An 18985-nucleotide genomic window follows, 5' to 3' on the forward strand; every position below is an offset into this window, starting at 1 on the left:
CAGTTCGTTTCTTTCTGTTATGAGATTTTTTCTAAGATTTCTTTTTTTATTATTTTCTTATTTTGTTATCGTAAATTATCCTTAGATAGTTTTTATTTTTGTTTCTTTTTTAATTGAAAACGTGATTTACGTGGACCACTTTGATTAATTGGCTCAAGTTGATAAGTACTCAATTCGAATAAACTATAATCCGACTAGAATCAAAATAACCCCACAACAAACCTAAAACATGGATTAAACAAATCCAAATTTTCCCTTTTGAACAGATGAAAATATAAAATATGTATCTTCTTGAAATAAAAGTTTTCTCTAGAATATGTATATTTTAGGAACGGATGGAGCACAATTCAAGAGTCCCTAAATGTCATATTTCTTATTCCACACCTTGATTCCACTACTTACCTTTGTACAGCAATCATTTTTCCTCAGCTTCTTAAAAAAGCTTCTTCTAGTTTGAAATCAGAGTATACAATTAATCCTCTGGCAGTCCTAGCTGTGCCATTTATAATCAAACCAACGGCAAGGTTACGGGTTAGTCAAGTTATGTACAAGCAGGTCAACATCGTTTTCGGTTCAATACAATCAGCCCCACGATTAGCAACTCTTCCAATAATCAACGGTTCATAAAAGCTTTTTCATAATCAGTCCCATTGGCCTTTTAACCTCGCTGCATTGTTTGACTTGGTTTTGTTTCATGCGTGATTTCACAACACTCAGATAGTCAAATTTGTCAAGCACTTGATGTGCTACGGAAATTTCAGTTGTTTTTTGTCATAGTTCATTAGGTCTTTGTCTGGCCAATACCTAATGTTGTGTGAACATAACAAAAAAGATTAATTATTATACGTAAACAAATATGATCTTATCGAACCTTAGCAACTGCGCATGGTAAGTGGAAGTGGCTTCCTATCATCAGAAAGCTTCACCATCACAATTTTCGTCTGCTTTTCAAGAAACATAAAAAATAAAGTTTAGTCAAAGATTTAAAAAGAGAAAGAATAAGGTATTTGATACCAGTCGCAGTATCATTGGTGGTTTGCAACATAGGAAAGATGGAGTTTTTGAAGATTTTCAGATCTTATGTCGAGTTAATGTTCTGTGTGTTTGATCCCACATTCTCTCATCAACCTTTGGAACACCAAGAATCATGCAAAAAGACAGATCAGAGAGAAGACAACAACATATTGAAGATTAAAAAGCTATTATTGGACCAATCTGTTATTATACTAAAGGAAAGAGAAACAGTATTAGCTAATCATACCTCTAAAGAAAGTGTCCAGATGCATGAAAACAACCAAAAGAACGATAGATAATAAACTTGTAAATCATCATGTCCACACCTTTCAGATGAAGAATCAGGCTCATGCATAGGCTCAAACCATCTTTTCATTCTTTCTTCTTAAGTATCAGTTCTGCTTTTATTGAACCTGATGACTCGCCTCCCTCCGATCTCCTCGAGTTCTATCTCGGTTACAACAAAATCCTGTCTGCAATTTGGACAAGATAACGTCTCATTAAGATAAGCACTGTCACTTTCAAATTGACAATATGTGTTGCATCTATCGCACTTTGTCCAAAAGGTACTGGCTTTCACATAATTCCATGAAAAATCTGGCTCACGCTTATATTGAGCCTTATTCCATGTAAAACCAGGCTCAGGCTCAGTCTCAGTCTCAGTCTCAGGGTCAGACTCAGACTCATGATACTCATGTTTCGGCTTATTCCCTGAAAAGTCTGGCTTGTGTCGCTTTGGTTCTTTCTGGTACATTCCACTCTCCATATCTGTTGATTTCCTCTTCAGATCATAAGAAAATCTCTGAGCCTTATCAGACAACAGACACCAACCTTCTGAGATCAGCTTAAACGCCTCGGTTGCGCCAGTAAACTTGTTCTTGTCAGGATGAAGCAAAAGAGCTAACTTCTTGTACTGTCTTTTCAAATCTTCATCAGTAACCGAAGGATCAACACCAAGAACACCATACCAATCAGCTTCTCCTTTTCTGTTGATCTTGTTTGATGCAGAGATGTAGACATCGATCATCATCGACACTTGTTTCAATCCATCGAGCTTTGGATACAAATTCTCAGCCTTGTTGACGAATTTCTTGGCACCTACGTAATCGTTCTCTGAGATTTTCTTCTCGGCAACACCTATTGATTTTATAGCTTTGTCCTTGTTACTTTCCATGTAACTTGATGATCCCAATACTACCAATGTTTCTTACAGATCACGGAACCGTGCAATCGTTAGCCCTAAATCTTGTTTTGATTGATCCCCAAATAACTAGCCTTAAACCCCTAGAGACGAGCTGCGAGGGGGTGAAGAAGAGAGGGGAGTAATAGGGACACAACAATTATTTATCTCTTTATATAATTGATTTTCTGTTTTTTCTTTTGTTTTCCTTCTACAAAAAGGAAAATTATAATTTAGTGAAATCTATTTTTGTAAACCCTTTGTTTTGGTTAAACAGAGTAAGGAAGTTGTATTTCTATGTCTATAGTTCTCTTATACCAGATTAAATTGTGGACCAACCACCATAGAAAAGTAGTAAAGTAACTAATCCTAAACCCCTCATGTAATCCCTGCTCTGCACGTTACAAGTTGGGGATGTTCTCTTTACTCTTATTGGATCCATCTCGTAACCTCTTCTGTGAGAGTACATGTGGAGCTTTACCAACTGGCTCTTCTCTCATATTGTGATCACAAACCGCAATTCATGTGAAACATTAAATATATATCATCTCTTGTGTCCGATATGGGTTTATCAGATACATACAAGTCATCTCACCGTCGGAGTATTTAATAAAAAGGTAGATGAACTAATATTTATCTAAACTACTGACTGATTAGCTCTGCTAAGATCTACCACCTTCTTAGCAGAACCATATACAGATTCCAGACAACTTTTCAAGATTAAGTAAAAGCTATCTAGGATTGAGAGAATGGAGAAAGATATGTATCGGTTAGTATTAGTAAGATTATTCATTCTTGTTTCAACTTTGAAACGTGAGACAACTAGTGAAAATTACTGTAGCATAACTTCTTTAACTTCTGATCTCTTACTTCTTATTTCACACCTGTCCGTCCGCTTCTTGAAAAAAGCCTCTGTGCTTCATGAGTAGAGTTTAGATCTTCAAATCTAGAGTGTGGATGTCCTGTTGCCATCGGCTTCTTGAAATGCATGTCTGCCTCATGAGTAGAGTTTGGAGTATCACTTGTGCTTCCGCTTGTTGCTTGAGGCTTGGGGGTAGGAGGAGCAAATCTTATGAATGGGTTCCCATTGACCATCTCTGGAAAGCTCTCTGTAGCAACGAAAAGTCCATGGCAGAATAGACAAGGCAAGGTCTTGTCAAGATGACCAGCCCTCACATGCTCAGAGTATGTGGAGCAATGAGTGCACATTGTCCAAAAGGTAACTTGTTGGCGAGGAGGAGCGAATCTGATGAATGGCTTCCCATTGACCATCTCTGGAAACTTCTCCGTCGCGACGAAAATCCCATGGCAGAATGGACAAAGCGAGGTCTTGTCAAGACTATGAGCTCTCACATGTTCGGAGTACGTCAAGCAATGAGTGCACATTGTCCAAAAGGTACTACTAACTTTCTTCTTTTTCGATGAGGCTTCTTTCGCCTTGCCATCCACGTTACAAGCACCTGGCTCCTGCCGTGCTCTCTTTTCCGTTTTTTTGAAAGCCCTCTTTGGATTTTCTCTAGCAGCAGCAGGAGGAGGAGGCTTTGGTTCACTCTTTTTCTCTTTAGCTTCTTTCCTTTTCCTCTTCTGATCATAGACAGCTCTCTTAGCCTTGTCAGATAACAGAGACCAAGCGTCTAAAACCAGCTTAAACGCGCCTTCCGCTCCATTAAACCTGTTCTTGTCCGGATGAAGCAAAAGTGCTAACTTCTTGTACTGTTTTTTGACGGCTTCTTCATCGGCCAAAGGATCAACATCGAGAATCCCATACCAATCCGATTCACTTCCGTTTGTCTTGTTCGATGCAGAGATGTAAACATCGACCATCGTTGAGATCTGTTCCAAACCATCGAGGGTTGGATACAAAGTCTTAGCTTTTCCAGCGAATCTCTTCGCTCCGTTGTAGTCGTTCTCTGAAAGTTTTCTCTCTGCAATTTTAATTGCTTTTGTAGCTTCTTCCTTATTACATTCCGTGTCGTTGTCGTCGAGAGAGATATTAGGGTTTTAATCAGGTCTCGATGTTCTGTTTCTTGTATACAGAATCAAACCGTTAATATGTGTCTAAACTTTGCAGAGAATCTCTGCTAATCAGAGTAACCGGGAGATGAAGAAGAAGATAAGATCGAGAACACTGTAATACGAGTTACAAATAGAAGAAGCAAGAGTCTAATATTTATAGAATGTGATTTTTTCGATTAGCGTGTTCTTGACGCACCTAACTTCTCTCCTAAACAAAAAAAAAAGGAAATTATTAATTAGTAGTGGCAATTAGGTCTGGGACGGATCGGGTATCCGGGCAATTTTAAAGTATCCGGATCCGGATCCTTATCCGGCGGATCCGTAATTTTACTATCTTTATCCGGATTCGGGGTTCTCGGATATCCGAGTGTCGGATATCCTCCTAAAAATTGTAATATCCGGCGGATATCCGGATCCGGATTTGAATCCTTAAAATAAATAAAAAATAATATTAATATATACATATATAATATTAACAATAATTTAAAAGATATATATATAATGTCTTTAATTATTTCTATGTATAATATTACAAAATTTACATAAATTTTATATATATTATTATAAAAATGAAAATATATTAAATAAAATTAATTTTATTATATATAGATATTACTATTTTTGAAATATTTATTAATAAAACTTACGGATCCGGATATCCGGACTTAAAAATTAAGATATCCGGATCCGGATCCGGCTTTGACGGATCCAACATTTTACTATCCGGATCCGGATTCGGCCCTTCCGTATATCCGGATTTTCGAATCGGATCCGGATCGAATCTCGGATCGAATCCGGATCTCGGATAAAAGTCTCAGGCCTAGTGTCATTAGTAAAAAGGAAATCATAGATCAATTTTTTGAATTTTTTTTACGGTTTTTGTAAAATTTAGTAGATTAGAAACATGTGAGTTAATCGTAGTAAAAAATATTTGAAAGTCAACCTTTTTGTATCACTCTACATCAGTTTTGTATTTTTGCATATTTTGTATACTAAGTGTTTTGCCCGGTGCAGACTTAATCGTTTTACAAATAGTTATTACTTAATATTTTATTATTCAAAAACCATCATAATAACTTATTATTCATATTTTCAAAAAATTAAATCAAACATCAAATTATATATATATATATGACAAAAAAATTTATTAAAATATATATGTTTATTACTGTGTTGAAATTTTAAAGCAAACATTCCCACGTTAGAAATATTTTAGAAAATATCTTTAAGAAAAATGTTTTTAGTTGATTAATATTTAATTATAAATTGTTTATATGTTATTTTTAACTTTTATAATTGAAAAAAAAATAAATTTTAAGATAACAACACAATATACAAAAATTATTTTATTTAAAAAATTCTTATATCTTATTTTTAACTTTTAAAACTGAAAAATATGTTATAAGATAACAACACAATATATAAGAATTATTTTTTTTTTATAAAAGTTAAATATTATTGATAAAAATTTGTTTTTGATTATATAATTAGTTATATATAAACTTCATTAAGAATATCATCACCTTTGACCACTCTAATTTTTAACGTGAAACCTCGATTGCGAAAACTTACTTCGCAAATAATAGTATAGATTTTGTATTTGTTTTTACGGATTTTCATAAGAGCAATTTTTTCTCAATGCACACTCTCCTCCTTAAGTATACATTCACCAACTTGTGTGTCAATATCTATATATTTATTCAAAATATAATATAAATTAATTTGCATATAATTCACCAATTATTTGTGTTCAGTGAGAAAGAAGAAAATCAACATTTAATTTTCATATAATTATACTTGCCAATTAATTAATTTAATTTAAATTTATACTGATAAAATTTTAAAATAAATTATCAGTAAAATTAGCTTAATTTACTTATTGTAAAATTTTCATATTTTGTTAGTAATATAATTTTATTTTATTAAAAATTATTGTACGTTTTTAGTAATTTTATCTTTTAAATAATAACTTGTAAGTAAATTGTTTAAAAATATTTGACAAACTAAAATATTTAATATTTATTAATCAAATTTAGCAACTTTAATATTTATTTTAGCAATTATTTTGTTTTATAAATGCGGACCAAAAGAAATGGCCACAACATAAATATGATAAAGTGGAATTAAAAATTGCTAAAATATTTTTATTTAATACTAAAATATGTCTAAATAATTGCTAAAATAAATACTAAAATATAAATAAGTTATTAATCAAATTTAGAAAGCTGAAAATCTAAAAAAATAAAAATTTAAAATTGAAATCAAAAATCAAAAATCAAAACCTAAAATCTAAATTATCATTCGCGTTTTTCAAAAATCTAAAAGCTAATGCAAAAAATTAAAATGAAAATCTAAAATCTAAAATCTAAAAGCCAAAAACCAAAATCTAAAAACATTTCTTATGACTTTCCCAAAAAATCAGTGAATAACAATTATTTTAATGAAAATAATGTTTTCCATTTTGTTAAAACATCTAAATACACATATACAGTAGAAATCAATTTATATTTTATAAACTAATAAAGTGATTAATCAATGCAATTTAATATAGCAATAAAATCATAATTCTTTTTGGACATTAAATATAAATATATGGTCCCACTAATATAATAAAATAATAAATGATAATATTCCATCCATTTTATAATAAGAAATACTTGTGAGAACACTGTTTTAACTATATTATATTTCCAGTAAAAAATCATTTTTTTTCTTCTGATCATTTTGAGATAATATATGGGCTCCTGAATTTGTAATTTTTTTTTACTACTTCCAGTAAAAAAGTAGGTTTATGCAATATGGGTCCGATGAAGTTTCCCCGGTTACACCAACAGATGGCAAAGTATTCTCCCCGAAGAAGAAGCTTTGTTTGTGTTATGTTTCTTCTTTTATTTTGAGCATTCCGATCCATTGCCAATCGTACAATTTTACAAAGAACACGAAGTATGCGAATGAAGTATGTATATCGGGTTTTGATCTGAAAATAGGAAAAACATGCATATCCAAAACTTTACAAATAGTTGCAAACCTGAAAAAAAAAAATCGATACTAAACATTTTCTGCTTAAATACTATCGAAAACAGATTTTAGGTCAAGGACTAAATCTTTTTAGTTCGGTTCAGATATGAAACAAAGCTTGTTGCATTTGTGAGTGCACACTTCGTTGGCAATCACCATTCCAAACTACAAAAGAAGTTTGCGAAGGAGTCTGCTGATGAAGTTTGTTGTATTAGATTCATATACAGTGGCTGATGTAGGTGAGCCAAGTTGCCGCCTAATACAACAAACTTCATCAGCAGACTCCTTCGCAAACTTCTTTTGTAGTTTGGAATGGTGATTGCCAACGAAGTGTGCACTCACAAATGCAACAAGCTTTGTTTCATATCTGAACCGAACTAAAAAGATTTAGTCCTTGACCTAAAATCTGTTTTCGATAGTATTTAAGCAGAAAATGTTTAGTATCGATTTTTTTTTTTCAGGTTTGCAACTATTTGTAAAGTTTTGGATATGCATGTTTTTCCTATTTTCAGATCAAAACCCGATATACATACTTCATTCGCATACTTCGTGTTCTTTGTAAAATTGTACGATTGGCAATGGATCGGAATGCTCAAAATAAAAGAAGAAACATAACACAAACAAAGCTTCTTCTTCGGGGAGAATACTTTGCCATCTGTTGGTGTAACCGGGGAAACTTCATCATATATGAAAATTTTGAAGATATGAAAATTGTGTTTGTAGCTAGAACTTCTTAGATAACATAATAACAAAAACAAAATTCACCTTTCAGTTTGAAATTATTAAACACAAAAGCACATCTAAATACACATTTTACCTTTTTGGGAGGAGAAGACTAAAAATATGAAAAACATAAATATGACAAAACAATATAAAATATCATAAATACATGAGAAAAAAATGAAGAATTGATCTTAAGTTTGATATCTTCAAGTTGAGTCTGGAGAGTTTAACAAAAAAAAAAACAACTTTAAATTCTGTTAACTTGTTTTTAAAAGAAAATATGCAAATTTTAATTTATATAACGAGAAAAAATCAAATTAGGTTAAAATATTCGACATCTTAGACTTCTTAAAAAAAGTCAAACAGTTAAGATTCATCATCTACAATATCCAAACAATACATTGTAGGTCTTGCTGGTTTTCTTAACTGCCCGTGGAATTTGCTCGGTTGCAATGAAAGTCTTACCACACATTGGACATAGTACGGTCTTGTTAAGATAAGAATCCCTCCAATATTCGCATCGTGTCTTACACTCACTGCACATTGTCCAAAACTGATTTGAAGGCGCATCCTTAGCCTTTGCACTTGGTGGTGGTTTCTTCTGCAGCCTCCTTTCATCATAGAGGAATCTCTCAGCCCTGTCAGATAACAGAGACCAAGCATGTAAAACCAGCTTAAACGCGCCTTCCGCTCCATTAAATCTGTTCTTGTCCGGATGAAGCAAAAGGGCTAAGTTCTTGTACTGCCTCTTCACTATTTCATCATCAGCCTTATAATCAACACCAAGAACTCCGTACCAATCAGTTTCTATTCCTCCACTAATCTTGATTTCTGCAGAGGTATAAACATCGATCATCATCAACACTTGGTTCAAGCCATCAAGATCCGGGTATAAACTCTGAGCCTTGTAAACAAATTTCTTGGCTCCAACGTAATCATTCTCTGAAAGTTTCTTCTCAGCAATATCCAATGCCCTTTTCGCTTCATCCTTATCCATGTTGTTGAGAGTTTATACTTAGTTCCCTGGAAACGTTTCCGAACCAAAAAAAAATAGCATCAGGGATTGTTTACATATATTAAACAAAATCACTAGCAAATTAAACAGATTTTCTACGGACGAATTTGATTAGGGTTTTGTTTTGTGATATCTAAGAATGAATTTAAAACCCAAAGCTTTACCTTGTAACAAAGAATAGCTAGATAACAAAAATAAGAACTAAAGCAACAAACACTCTATTCTTATTTGCTTGATCTCTATCTCTTGTTCGGATGATTCAATCAATAGATGGATTGCTTCTCCTTTATATAATAAAAGCTACGTGCTCCTGATATTATAAGGTTTGTGATTTTATTCTCCTAATCCCGTCAGTCTTCGTACACTCTTTTGCCGACTTGATAAAGGAAATATCAAGAAGAAGAAAAAGTAAAAAGGAAATATCAAGGCACAGCTTCTTCGGTAATGTAGGACACATATTTTGGGCCAAGACTTTTAATTGAGGCCCACAAGCCACTTCATACATTTGAGTTACTCACCGCTAGACCTGCGAATTCCCGGTATTTGGATCGGTTCCGTTTCGAGTATATCAATTATAAACGATAAACCCAAATAGAACTTGGAAAATTTCTGGTTCAGATTTCATTTCAGATATAATATTTCACTAGGTGTGGGCCCGCATTTCTGCAGGCTAATATATGTTCTTACTAATTTTCTATTAATGTTAATTTGTATATTTATACTAATTTATTTAATTAGATATAAATATTAAAAAAAATTCTGTATGTTTTTGAGGGTTTTAGAGGTTGATTGTTTGTAGTTTTTGTTTTTGTTTTAGTTTTTAGTTTTTGCTTTTGTAAAAACCATTTTTTATCCAATCAAGGTTTAGCTTTTAGTTTTTGTTTTTGTAAAAACCATTTCACTTGCCTATCAAGTTTTTTAACAAATAGAATCCCTAAAATTTAGGGAAACTAGTTTTTCAAAATTTCAACCATTTGTGAAGAAAAGCCAAAACCAAAAGCTGAAAATCAAAAACCAAAATCTAAAAGTTAAAAACCAAAAACCAAAATCTAAAACCAAAATCTAAAACCAAAATCTAAAAACCAAAAACTAAAACCAAAAACTAATGGAAACAATCATCACATTAACCAAATCTTAATTGTTTATTATATGGATTTATTTTTCTTTTTTATACACGATTCTTCTATATCGAAGTTGAATGATTTGCTTGATTGAATCCAAATTTAACAGTATTTTAAATATTGAAGAGCTATTACATTTGTCTAATTTTAACATTTTTGGCTCAAGTACCATAGTTTTAGAGTTTTTTTTGTTTATTTAGTGTCCTAAATAAAAGTAGATGCGAAATATTTAAAAAAAAAAATCTAGAGTTTATTTTGGACGGTTCAAGTGAAATCATACTCATCTCATGTTTTTAAAAATACGAAGAAATACATATTTTTGGACACATATAACTATGTAGAGAATTCAGATAAAAAATTCAATAATGCATATCACCGGTGATTTTTAAGACTGACTAAAAGAAATATGATACTTGATTTGCATATCCAAACCACAATGTGCATGTTAAACATGTATCATTACATATTAAATATTCAAATCATTATGTTATAAAAATTAAATGATATAAAATTAAATTAAATGCCTCCTAAAATCTACATTGTGTCACGAATAGTTAATTTTAATTTAATCGAAGATCTTCTAAAAGTCAAACATTCAAAACTTCACCAATAATGTCTAAAACTCAAAACATTAGAAGTAGAACGAAGAACTGATGAACATACATAACATAAACATGACACATCAATAAAAACAAAAAAATGATATAGAAAACTCACGGACTAAAACTTTCTTTTCATATTGACGTTATAATATTTTTTTTTTTAAATTCCTTGAAATAACTATTTGCCAATTTTTTTGGGAGATCGTCACAAGAAGGGATTTTGGTTGTTCTATACACTACAAGAAAACAGCGGCATACTGAAGGAAAAAATCGTCGGTACCGACGACATACCGACGAAAAAAGTCCTCGGAAATAACTCCTCGGAAATTCATCTTTCCTCGGAAATCCCTCGGAAATTTCCGACGGAATTCCGAGGAAATTCATTTCCTCGGAATATTCCGAGGATTTTTTTCGCCGGAAATTCCTCGGAATATTCCGAGGAATATGTCATCGGAATATTCCGAGGGATACACTTCCTCGGAATATTTCCAAAATTCAAAAAAAAAAATTATAAATTTATTTTTTTAAATTGAAATTCAAAAATATAAAATTAAAATTAAAATAGAAAACAAATTTAAAATACAAAAAATAATAAAATAGTTTTTATAAATAAAAAAATGTTTTATAAATACAAAATTAGTTTTAATAAATATAAATATTTTTATAAATATGAAATCATCTTTTTATAAATACAAAATAGTTTTTATAAATACAAAAAATAATAAAATAGTGTTTATAAATAAAAAAATGTTTTATAAATACAAAATTAGTTTAAATAAAAATAAATATTTTTATAGATATGAAATCATCTTTTTATAAATACAAAATAGTTTTTATAAATACAAAAAATAATAAAATAGTGCTTATAAATCAAAAAATGTTTTATAAATACAAAATTAATTTTAAAATATGAAATCATCTTTTATAAATCCAAAAATCGAATTTATATACAAAGAACGTTTTGTATATTTAAAAATAGTTTTTATAAATACAAAAATAAAAAAATAGTGTTTATAAATCAAAAAAATGTTTTATAAATACAAAATTAATTTTAATAAATATAAATATTTTTATAAATATGAAATCATCTTTTATAAATCCAAAAATAGAATTTATATACAAAAACGTTTTGTAAAATCGAATTTATATAAACGTTTTGTAAATACAAAAATAATAAACAATTTATAAAAAAAGTTCTAAATCAATTCAACACAACCAAATCACAATTCTAAACCTATTACACAACAAATCACAATCCTACCCAATCACCCTAACAAAAATCTATCAAAAAACTTCTAAAATCATCAAATCTACTTAAAAACCTAACAAATAAGACCTAAGAGAGTGAGATAAGGTCCTTACATGATTTGTAAAGGAATGGAAAGGATTCGCCGGAGAGATCGTCGCGAGAGAAGGTGGAGAACGCCGGAAGGAGAGAGAGATCGCCGGAGAGGAAGAAGAGAGAAATGGGGAAGAAGAGAGAAATGGGGAAGAAGATGCGGTTTGAGTTTATAAAACCTTGGGTCTGACGGATATTTTCCGTCGGAATTCCCTCAGTATTTTCAATTTTAATTTTCGCGAAATATTTGGCGGCTTGTTTGCCCGGTTAAATGAAAATATTCCGAGGAAATTCCGACATCCACTTAAATATCCGTCGGAATTTCCTCGGAATATTTTCATTAATTCGAGGAAAAAGAATATCCTGTGCATGTATTTCTATTAATTTATATTGTTCCTCGGAATTTCCTCGGAATATTCCGAGGAAATACCGAGGAACTAGTGTTTGGGGTTTCAAAACATCAATTTTTTTTGCCGTATTTCATTTCTTATACAATTGTAATGCATACCATTGAGGATTCTTTGTATAGATGAGCATAAACCATGAAATAACAAATTTCAAAACGAATTGTAAGTATTCCCTTTACAGTTCATTAAAGTGTATAAGTGTTTCTCTTATGTTGTGGGGATATCGTTCATACAATCGGAAAAGTGTTTATTATAGGGTAAGAAACAAATTTTTGACTTCATAATGAACGTAAGACACTTAATAAGGGTTATATAGGTGTTATTCAAACCGCAAAACGTTGTTTTCGGTTTAAAAACCCTATTTCCTCGGAATTTCCTCGGAATATTCCGAGGGAATTCCGAGGAATCCCTTTTCTTCCTCAGAATTCCGTCGAAATATTCCGAGGAAATTCCGAGGAACTAGTGTTTGGGGTTTCAAAACGTCAATTTTTTTTTTAAACGGATCGATCGATGGATATATGTCCAAAAACGCATCGATCGATCACTAAGATGGACCAAAGCGTAACAATGTGATCGATCGATGAGATTATCCCATCGATCGATCGAGGATATCAAGTGTTCCTCGGAATTTCCTCGGAATATTCCGAGGAAATTCCGAGGAACTAGTGTTTGGGGTTTCAAAATCTCGAATGTTTTTTTATAAACGGATCGATCGATGTATTTATGTCCAAAAACGCATCGATCGATCACTAAGATGGACCAAAGCGTAACAATGTGATCGATCGATGGGTATGTCCAAAAACGCATCGATCGATCACTAGTTCGTCGGAATTTCCTCGGAATATTCCGACGGATTGATGTTTCCTCGGAATTCCGTCGGTATATTCCGAGGAAACCCAAATTTTGGGTTTCCTTGGAATTTCCTCGGAAATTCCTCGGGAAATTCCGAGGATTTCATTTTCCGTCGGAATGTCCGTCAGAATACCGATGTTTTCTTGTAGTGATAGAGTTTTTATCTTAAAAGGTAAATGATTCATTCTATATTATGTGGTATAGTCACCGATAGTGAAACTACTTATTAAAAAAATCCCTTTGATCAAAATTCCTTCAAGAAAAATTACCTAAAATTATGGAGAATATTATCGATCAATATCTGAATTTATAGTCACAAAATAAAACGAAATCATCTATCATGATGTTTCTTCAAATTATGTAATTTATATACATGATTAGAACCATTGTTTTGAGAATGTTTACGTGATCTTTTATGTTTCAAAATATTCATCTTTTTCTTCTTTGCAAGTTTGCCATTAGTATGTTTCTTATCACGATTTGTATTCGAGCATTAAGCTTGTATCGCTGGAGTATAAGCATAAAAAGTTTTTATTGTGATAACTAAAAATATAAAATTACATACACCAGTTATAACCTCCTGAGATTTTTTTCTTTTTAACTACTCACCTATAAACTAAAAGTAATAAATTACATACACCTATAAAAGGCTGGGACTTGTTGTTCTATCGTAACTATTAAAAATGTTATCTTTTTGGGACTGATGAGCAAAAGTTAACAAAATACAAAACAATATATAACTAACAAAACATGAACAATATAACTCTTTTTAACATATAAAAGCGGATAATTTTTTGTAAAATAATAAATAAGATAATATCAAATATTTATGTAGATCATACATCGTAGTTATCATAAATGTTTTTCTTTTGTAAAATATTATATATTTCATTATTAAAAGAAAATTAGTTACATTTAAAGTTTTAAGAGAATATTTTAATCTCTGTTTATTAACATATTAAGATAATCACTAAAATTATTCATTAAAACTAATAGTTCTATAATTTATTTATTAAAATTAATGACAAATCCTAAAATTATGGAAAATGTGACAAATCAACAAAATTATTTCTTAAACAATAGTATAGATTTGTAAAATATTATATATTTCATTATTAAAAGAAAATTAGTTACATTTAAAGTTTTGATAGAATTTTTAATCTCTGTTAATTAATAAATTAAGATAATCACTAAAATTGTTCATTAAAACTAATAGTTCTATAATTTATTTATTAAAATTAATGATACATCCTAAAATTATGGAGAATGTGACAAATAATTTCGGATCGGTTCCACTTGATTTCAGATATAATATTTCATAGGGAAAATTACATGTTTACCATTTTCATGCTACAACTTTTCATTTTTTCCACCACTAAATAGACATTTTCTAAAATACATTTTTCACTAAGTGGCAAAAGACTCTTACGCCATTGTTTTTTATATATATAATAAATAAATATATAAATAAATAAAAATCTAAAAAACTAAAAAAATAATAATTTTTTTTCTTTTCGAATTATGCTATTTCGAAATTCAAACCCTAAACCCTAAAACTCAACTCTAAACCCTAAACCATCAATCATAAACCCTATTTTTTTTAAATACGAACCATAAACCCTGAAACATCAACTCTAAACCCTAAACTCCGAAACATCAACTCTAAACCCTAAACCCTAAACCATGAACTCTAAACCCAAAACATCAACCCTAAACCCTGAACTTCAACTCTAAACCCTAAACCCTAAACCATCAACACTAAAGTCTAAACTACCAACACTAATCCCTAAAACCTAAAACGTAAACTCTAAACCCTAAACCCTAAAAAATTTACCCTAAACCCTAAAACATCAACTCTAAACCCTAAACCTTCAACTCTAAGCCGTAAACTATAAACCCTAAACCTTAAACCCTAAACTCTAAGCGCTAAATCCTAAACCCTAAACCCTAAACTCTAAACCCAAAAACCGTAGAGTTGATGTTTTAGGGTTTAGATTTGAATGTTTAGGGTTTTAGGGTTTAGGGTTTACGTTTAGGGTTTAAAGTTGATGTTTTAGAGTTTAGATTTGAAGGTTTAGGGTTTTAGGTTTTATGGTTTACGTTTAGGGTTTAGAGTTGATGTTTTAGGGTTTAGATTTGAAGGTTTAGAGTTTAGGATTTAGAGTTGATGTTTCGAGGTTTAGGGTTTAGAGTTGATGTTTCATAGTTTAGGGTTTAGAATTGATGATTTAGAGTTTAAAGTTGATGTGCGACCACCAAGCCATTCGGTCGGTCGCTAACGCGGGTCGCTACGTAGCGACCGACCAAGCCACTCGGTCGGTCGCTACGTAGTGACCTAGGGTTTAGGTTTACGTTTAGGATTTATAGTTGATGTTTTAGAGTTTAGATTTGAATGTTTAGGGTTTAGGATTTAGAGTTGATGTTTCGGGGTTTAGGGTTTAGAGTTGATGTTTCATGGTTTAGGGTTTAGAGTTGATGATTTAGGGTTTAGAGTTGATGTTTTAAGTTTAGATTAGTTAACCATATTTTTTTTTTGTCAAAGTTAATCAAAAAGTTATAAATGTCTTTTACCCTTCATTAAAGATGAGGGTAAAAATGGTTAGTGTAAACATAAAAAGTGATACTTTGAAAATGGTATTTTTGGCAATTTCCCTATATCATATTTTCACAGCTCGTGGTTTTGAATTAGAGTAAGGAGGGCGGAGATTATCGACAAATAAATTTTCATCGACTTTAGAATTTTTGAGATTCCATTGTTATTAGTTTATTGATTTTAATAATCTACTAAAAAAATTTTGTTTGAAAATTTTCAAAATCCATTAAAATTTCTTTGTTACTGGTTTCAAAATTTTTAAAATCCAACAAAAAAATACAATAGAAATATCTTATTATAAAAAAAAGCTAATGTGTGCACTGCACACCGTACTTCGAAAAGCTTATAACCACACAAACTAGAAAACATGCCAAATCAAATTCAATATTCAAAAAAGATATATATAAAAGGAATTAAAGCCACCTTCTCCAATGTCGGTCTCGTACATCATAAACACTTTTCACCGAGGTTTCTGATTTATAAACCCTAATTCTCTCCGCCGATCCAATCTCGCCACATTGGTTCCGTGGAGAATGGTAAGTCACTCCCCTCCTACTCCAGTGTTTGATCTGATTCTAGATCCAATTCTCGCGATCTTGATCGCTTAGACACACGAGACTGATTCAAAAAAAAACAAAACTTTTTATTTACCGGTCTATTTCCTGAGTCACCGGGTTTTTGGGTCGACTGCGGGCAACCGTAGATTAATAAATTAATTAATTTTGTTACATAATAAAATACTAGCTATTGAAAAAACAAATATTTTATGTTTTAAAAAAACATTTAGAAAATTACTTAACTTTATTGTTCTTTATTTTTATATTCGTTTCACATTTAAAATATCAAAAATAAAATTTAGACTATTTTAAAAATATTTATAACACATTAAGAGTTATGACATATAATAATATATCAAGACTTAAAATACTTAAATATTTAAATGTCTAATGTAAATAATAAAATTAAACCTTAAAACCAAAATAAGCCGAAGGTAAAAAATAAAATAATAATAGATTATCAATAACAAAAATAAACTAATACCAATTCACATCAACTTGTTTTGTTAATAAATATGCTTATTTGTTAAAAAATAAAAGCCTAACTTCTTAATTAGAATACAAAACAAATTCTAATAATGTAACTAAAATAATTTAAGAAAAAATAAATAAGAGTTATGTATAGGTTCAATCAGTAGCCGGTTTCTGGGTTTTAACAGTTTTTTTGTGTGGATTTTATCAGGTTTTTAAATAGTGGTTTTTTCTAAACCGAATTATATACGGGTCACTGGATTTACCGGTTCGACCGAGGGTCCTAATCGGGTTTCAAAACATTGATAGGGACACAACAATAAAGAGCGACCCTCGTATCTCTTTATACCATTGATTTTCTGTTTTTTTTTTCTTTCTTTTACACAAAGGATAATAGAAAACTTATTTTGTAACCTTAGAAAATAAATAATTTAGTTATCGTATGAACTGATCACAAGGTTGTATTTTGTGTGTGTTTAATATTATATTTTGGATCATAACTCCCTTTCTCCTCCCGCTGTGTTGTTGGCCTTGTTGATGCTGTCAGGGGCTCTACTTCTATTACCTTATATTAATGTTGCCAGGTCACAGTGATTCATACATAAACACAAGCTTCTGTGTATTTTAATGTGGTTAACAATTTTGTTTTAAAAATGGGTTAACAAGACTACACACACTGGGAGGTGAAGAGAAAACCATGAACAGTCACGAAAATATATATATGCTGCTCCTATGGACCGTTTAGCCAAGGACTATAGGTATCTTATACAATAAAGTAGGGTATGTTCTCTCTTCCTTGTGCCACGTCATCATGGAGTGAGGGGCAAATCCCAACACGTGGCAGTCAATCAACAAACTTCCGTATTTGTGCTATCGATAATGAATGCAATTTAACTTTCAAAGCATGGTAGCAATGTACTTTTTATTTTATTGGGCCTTTAATTATTTCAACCTGGTCTGAGATTGTCTAGGTTTTTTTTGCAAGCATATGTTGCATCTCCTAGAATGAGGCGCCGTGACCCTTTGGATATCTATGGAATCCGATCAAACTCTGTGTAACGGAATCGTTTTTTTTTGGTTTAACTCCTCCATTAATCCATTTATTAAACTACGCTCGCTCCACCTCCCCTCCCACTCAGCTTCATTATCGTTGAAGGTGACCACTACAACCCCGAGCTATAAATTAGTCCGTTCTGATGTGATGAATATCTCCGCGGTCTGATATGATTAAACTCTGTCACGCATCACCTCCATCTATGTCGACTTCATACGTTATGCTCGCCTGTTTGTAAGCTGGCGGATGATTAAACACCACCGAGGTCTCTGTTTTTTTTTTTTGGTCTAAATGTTAAGCCGAGGTCTCTGTTGAGATTCTGGGAGGCTAAGAATGTCAAGAAAGGTGGAGAGCTTATGAGTTATGAGTGTGGACATGCTCCTCCTCTGTTTCTTATTATTACATACGTTTCTCACAGACTCGGTTGTGTATTCCGACATGTCCAATCTCGGCGTTGTCTCCTTCAATATCGCTGTTAGTTCAGCTTCGATCTCCCCCGGCGCAACCCATGGTGAGGACCAAGATAGTTGTGTCGGTTGTTTTCCATGTTTTCTAGAATACTGAGATTGGAATATGTTCATCAGATGCACATAACATACCTCAAAGTTGCTTAAAGTTGCGAATTTTTTTTTTTTAAAAAGGAGACTTTGTGCCAGAAAGAGAATGAAGTGTTGTAACCATATTTAGATTTGTAGCATTTGTTATGATAGCTAACTCTTCTAAAATGTCAGTTGAAATTTTCAGAATAATTTTAACGTATAGACCTTCAAATCGATGTGTTTCCTCCTGTTATTCAATGAGTCTTTCTAAGGTATGCAGGGACGTGGGGTCCAAAGGGAGCCAATTGAGGAAGAAGAAGATGAAGAACCGTTTGAGGATTCGAAAGAAGAATATGATATTGATATCAATAAAGGAAAAAAAAAAAAAAAGAAGGGAGTGATGTTGGCATTCATCGTGACGGTGACAAACCCCACAAGTCGAGATGGTGATTCTTCAAACAACGAGGAGGCTTTGGCGGTCAGA

The 18985-nt window shown here is 31.6% G+C and overlaps 3 protein-coding genes across 3 annotated transcripts; all 3 read right to left on the bottom strand.

The window, feature by feature from the left end:
• Window positions 1-1399: 1399 nt before the first annotated feature.
• Window positions 1400-2188, bottom strand: LOC106422210 (dnaJ homolog subfamily B member 14). Its single transcript, XM_013863028.1, has 2 exons — window positions 1569-2188; window positions 1400-1487 (listed from the first exon to the last, which is right to left on the bottom strand). Exons 1-2 carry the CDS (start codon window positions 2186-2188, stop codon window positions 1400-1402), a joined length of 708 nt encoding a protein of 235 aa, XP_013718482.1.
• Window positions 2189-2557: 369 nt separating this feature from the next.
• LOC106422209 (dnaJ-related protein rsp1-like) lies at window positions 2558-4402 on the bottom strand. Its single transcript, XM_022697920.2, has one exon. It carries the CDS (start codon window positions 4016-4018, stop codon window positions 3068-3070), a length of 951 nt encoding a protein of 316 aa, XP_022553641.2. The 5' UTR covers window positions 4019-4402; the 3' UTR covers window positions 2558-3067.
• A 3884-nt stretch (window positions 4403-8286) lies between these two features.
• On the bottom strand, window positions 8287-9507 carry LOC111204111 (dnaJ homolog subfamily B member 12). The gene is made up of 2 exons (XM_022698309.2): window positions 9131-9507; window positions 8287-8974 (listed from the first exon to the last, which is right to left on the bottom strand). The coding sequence occupies exon 2, from the start codon at window positions 8946-8948 to the stop codon at window positions 8328-8330; it is 621 nt and encodes a 206-aa protein (XP_022554030.2). The 5' UTR covers window positions 8949-8974; window positions 9131-9507; the 3' UTR covers window positions 8287-8327.
• Between the last annotated feature and the right edge of the window lie 9478 nt (window positions 9508-18985).

This window comes from Brassica napus, unplaced genomic scaffold (genome assembly GCF_020379485.1).
Source record: "Brassica napus cultivar Da-Ae unplaced genomic scaffold, Da-Ae ScsIHWf_2770;HRSCAF=3541, whole genome shotgun sequence".
NCBI classification, from domain to species: Eukaryota; Viridiplantae; Streptophyta; class Magnoliopsida; order Brassicales; family Brassicaceae; genus Brassica; species Brassica napus.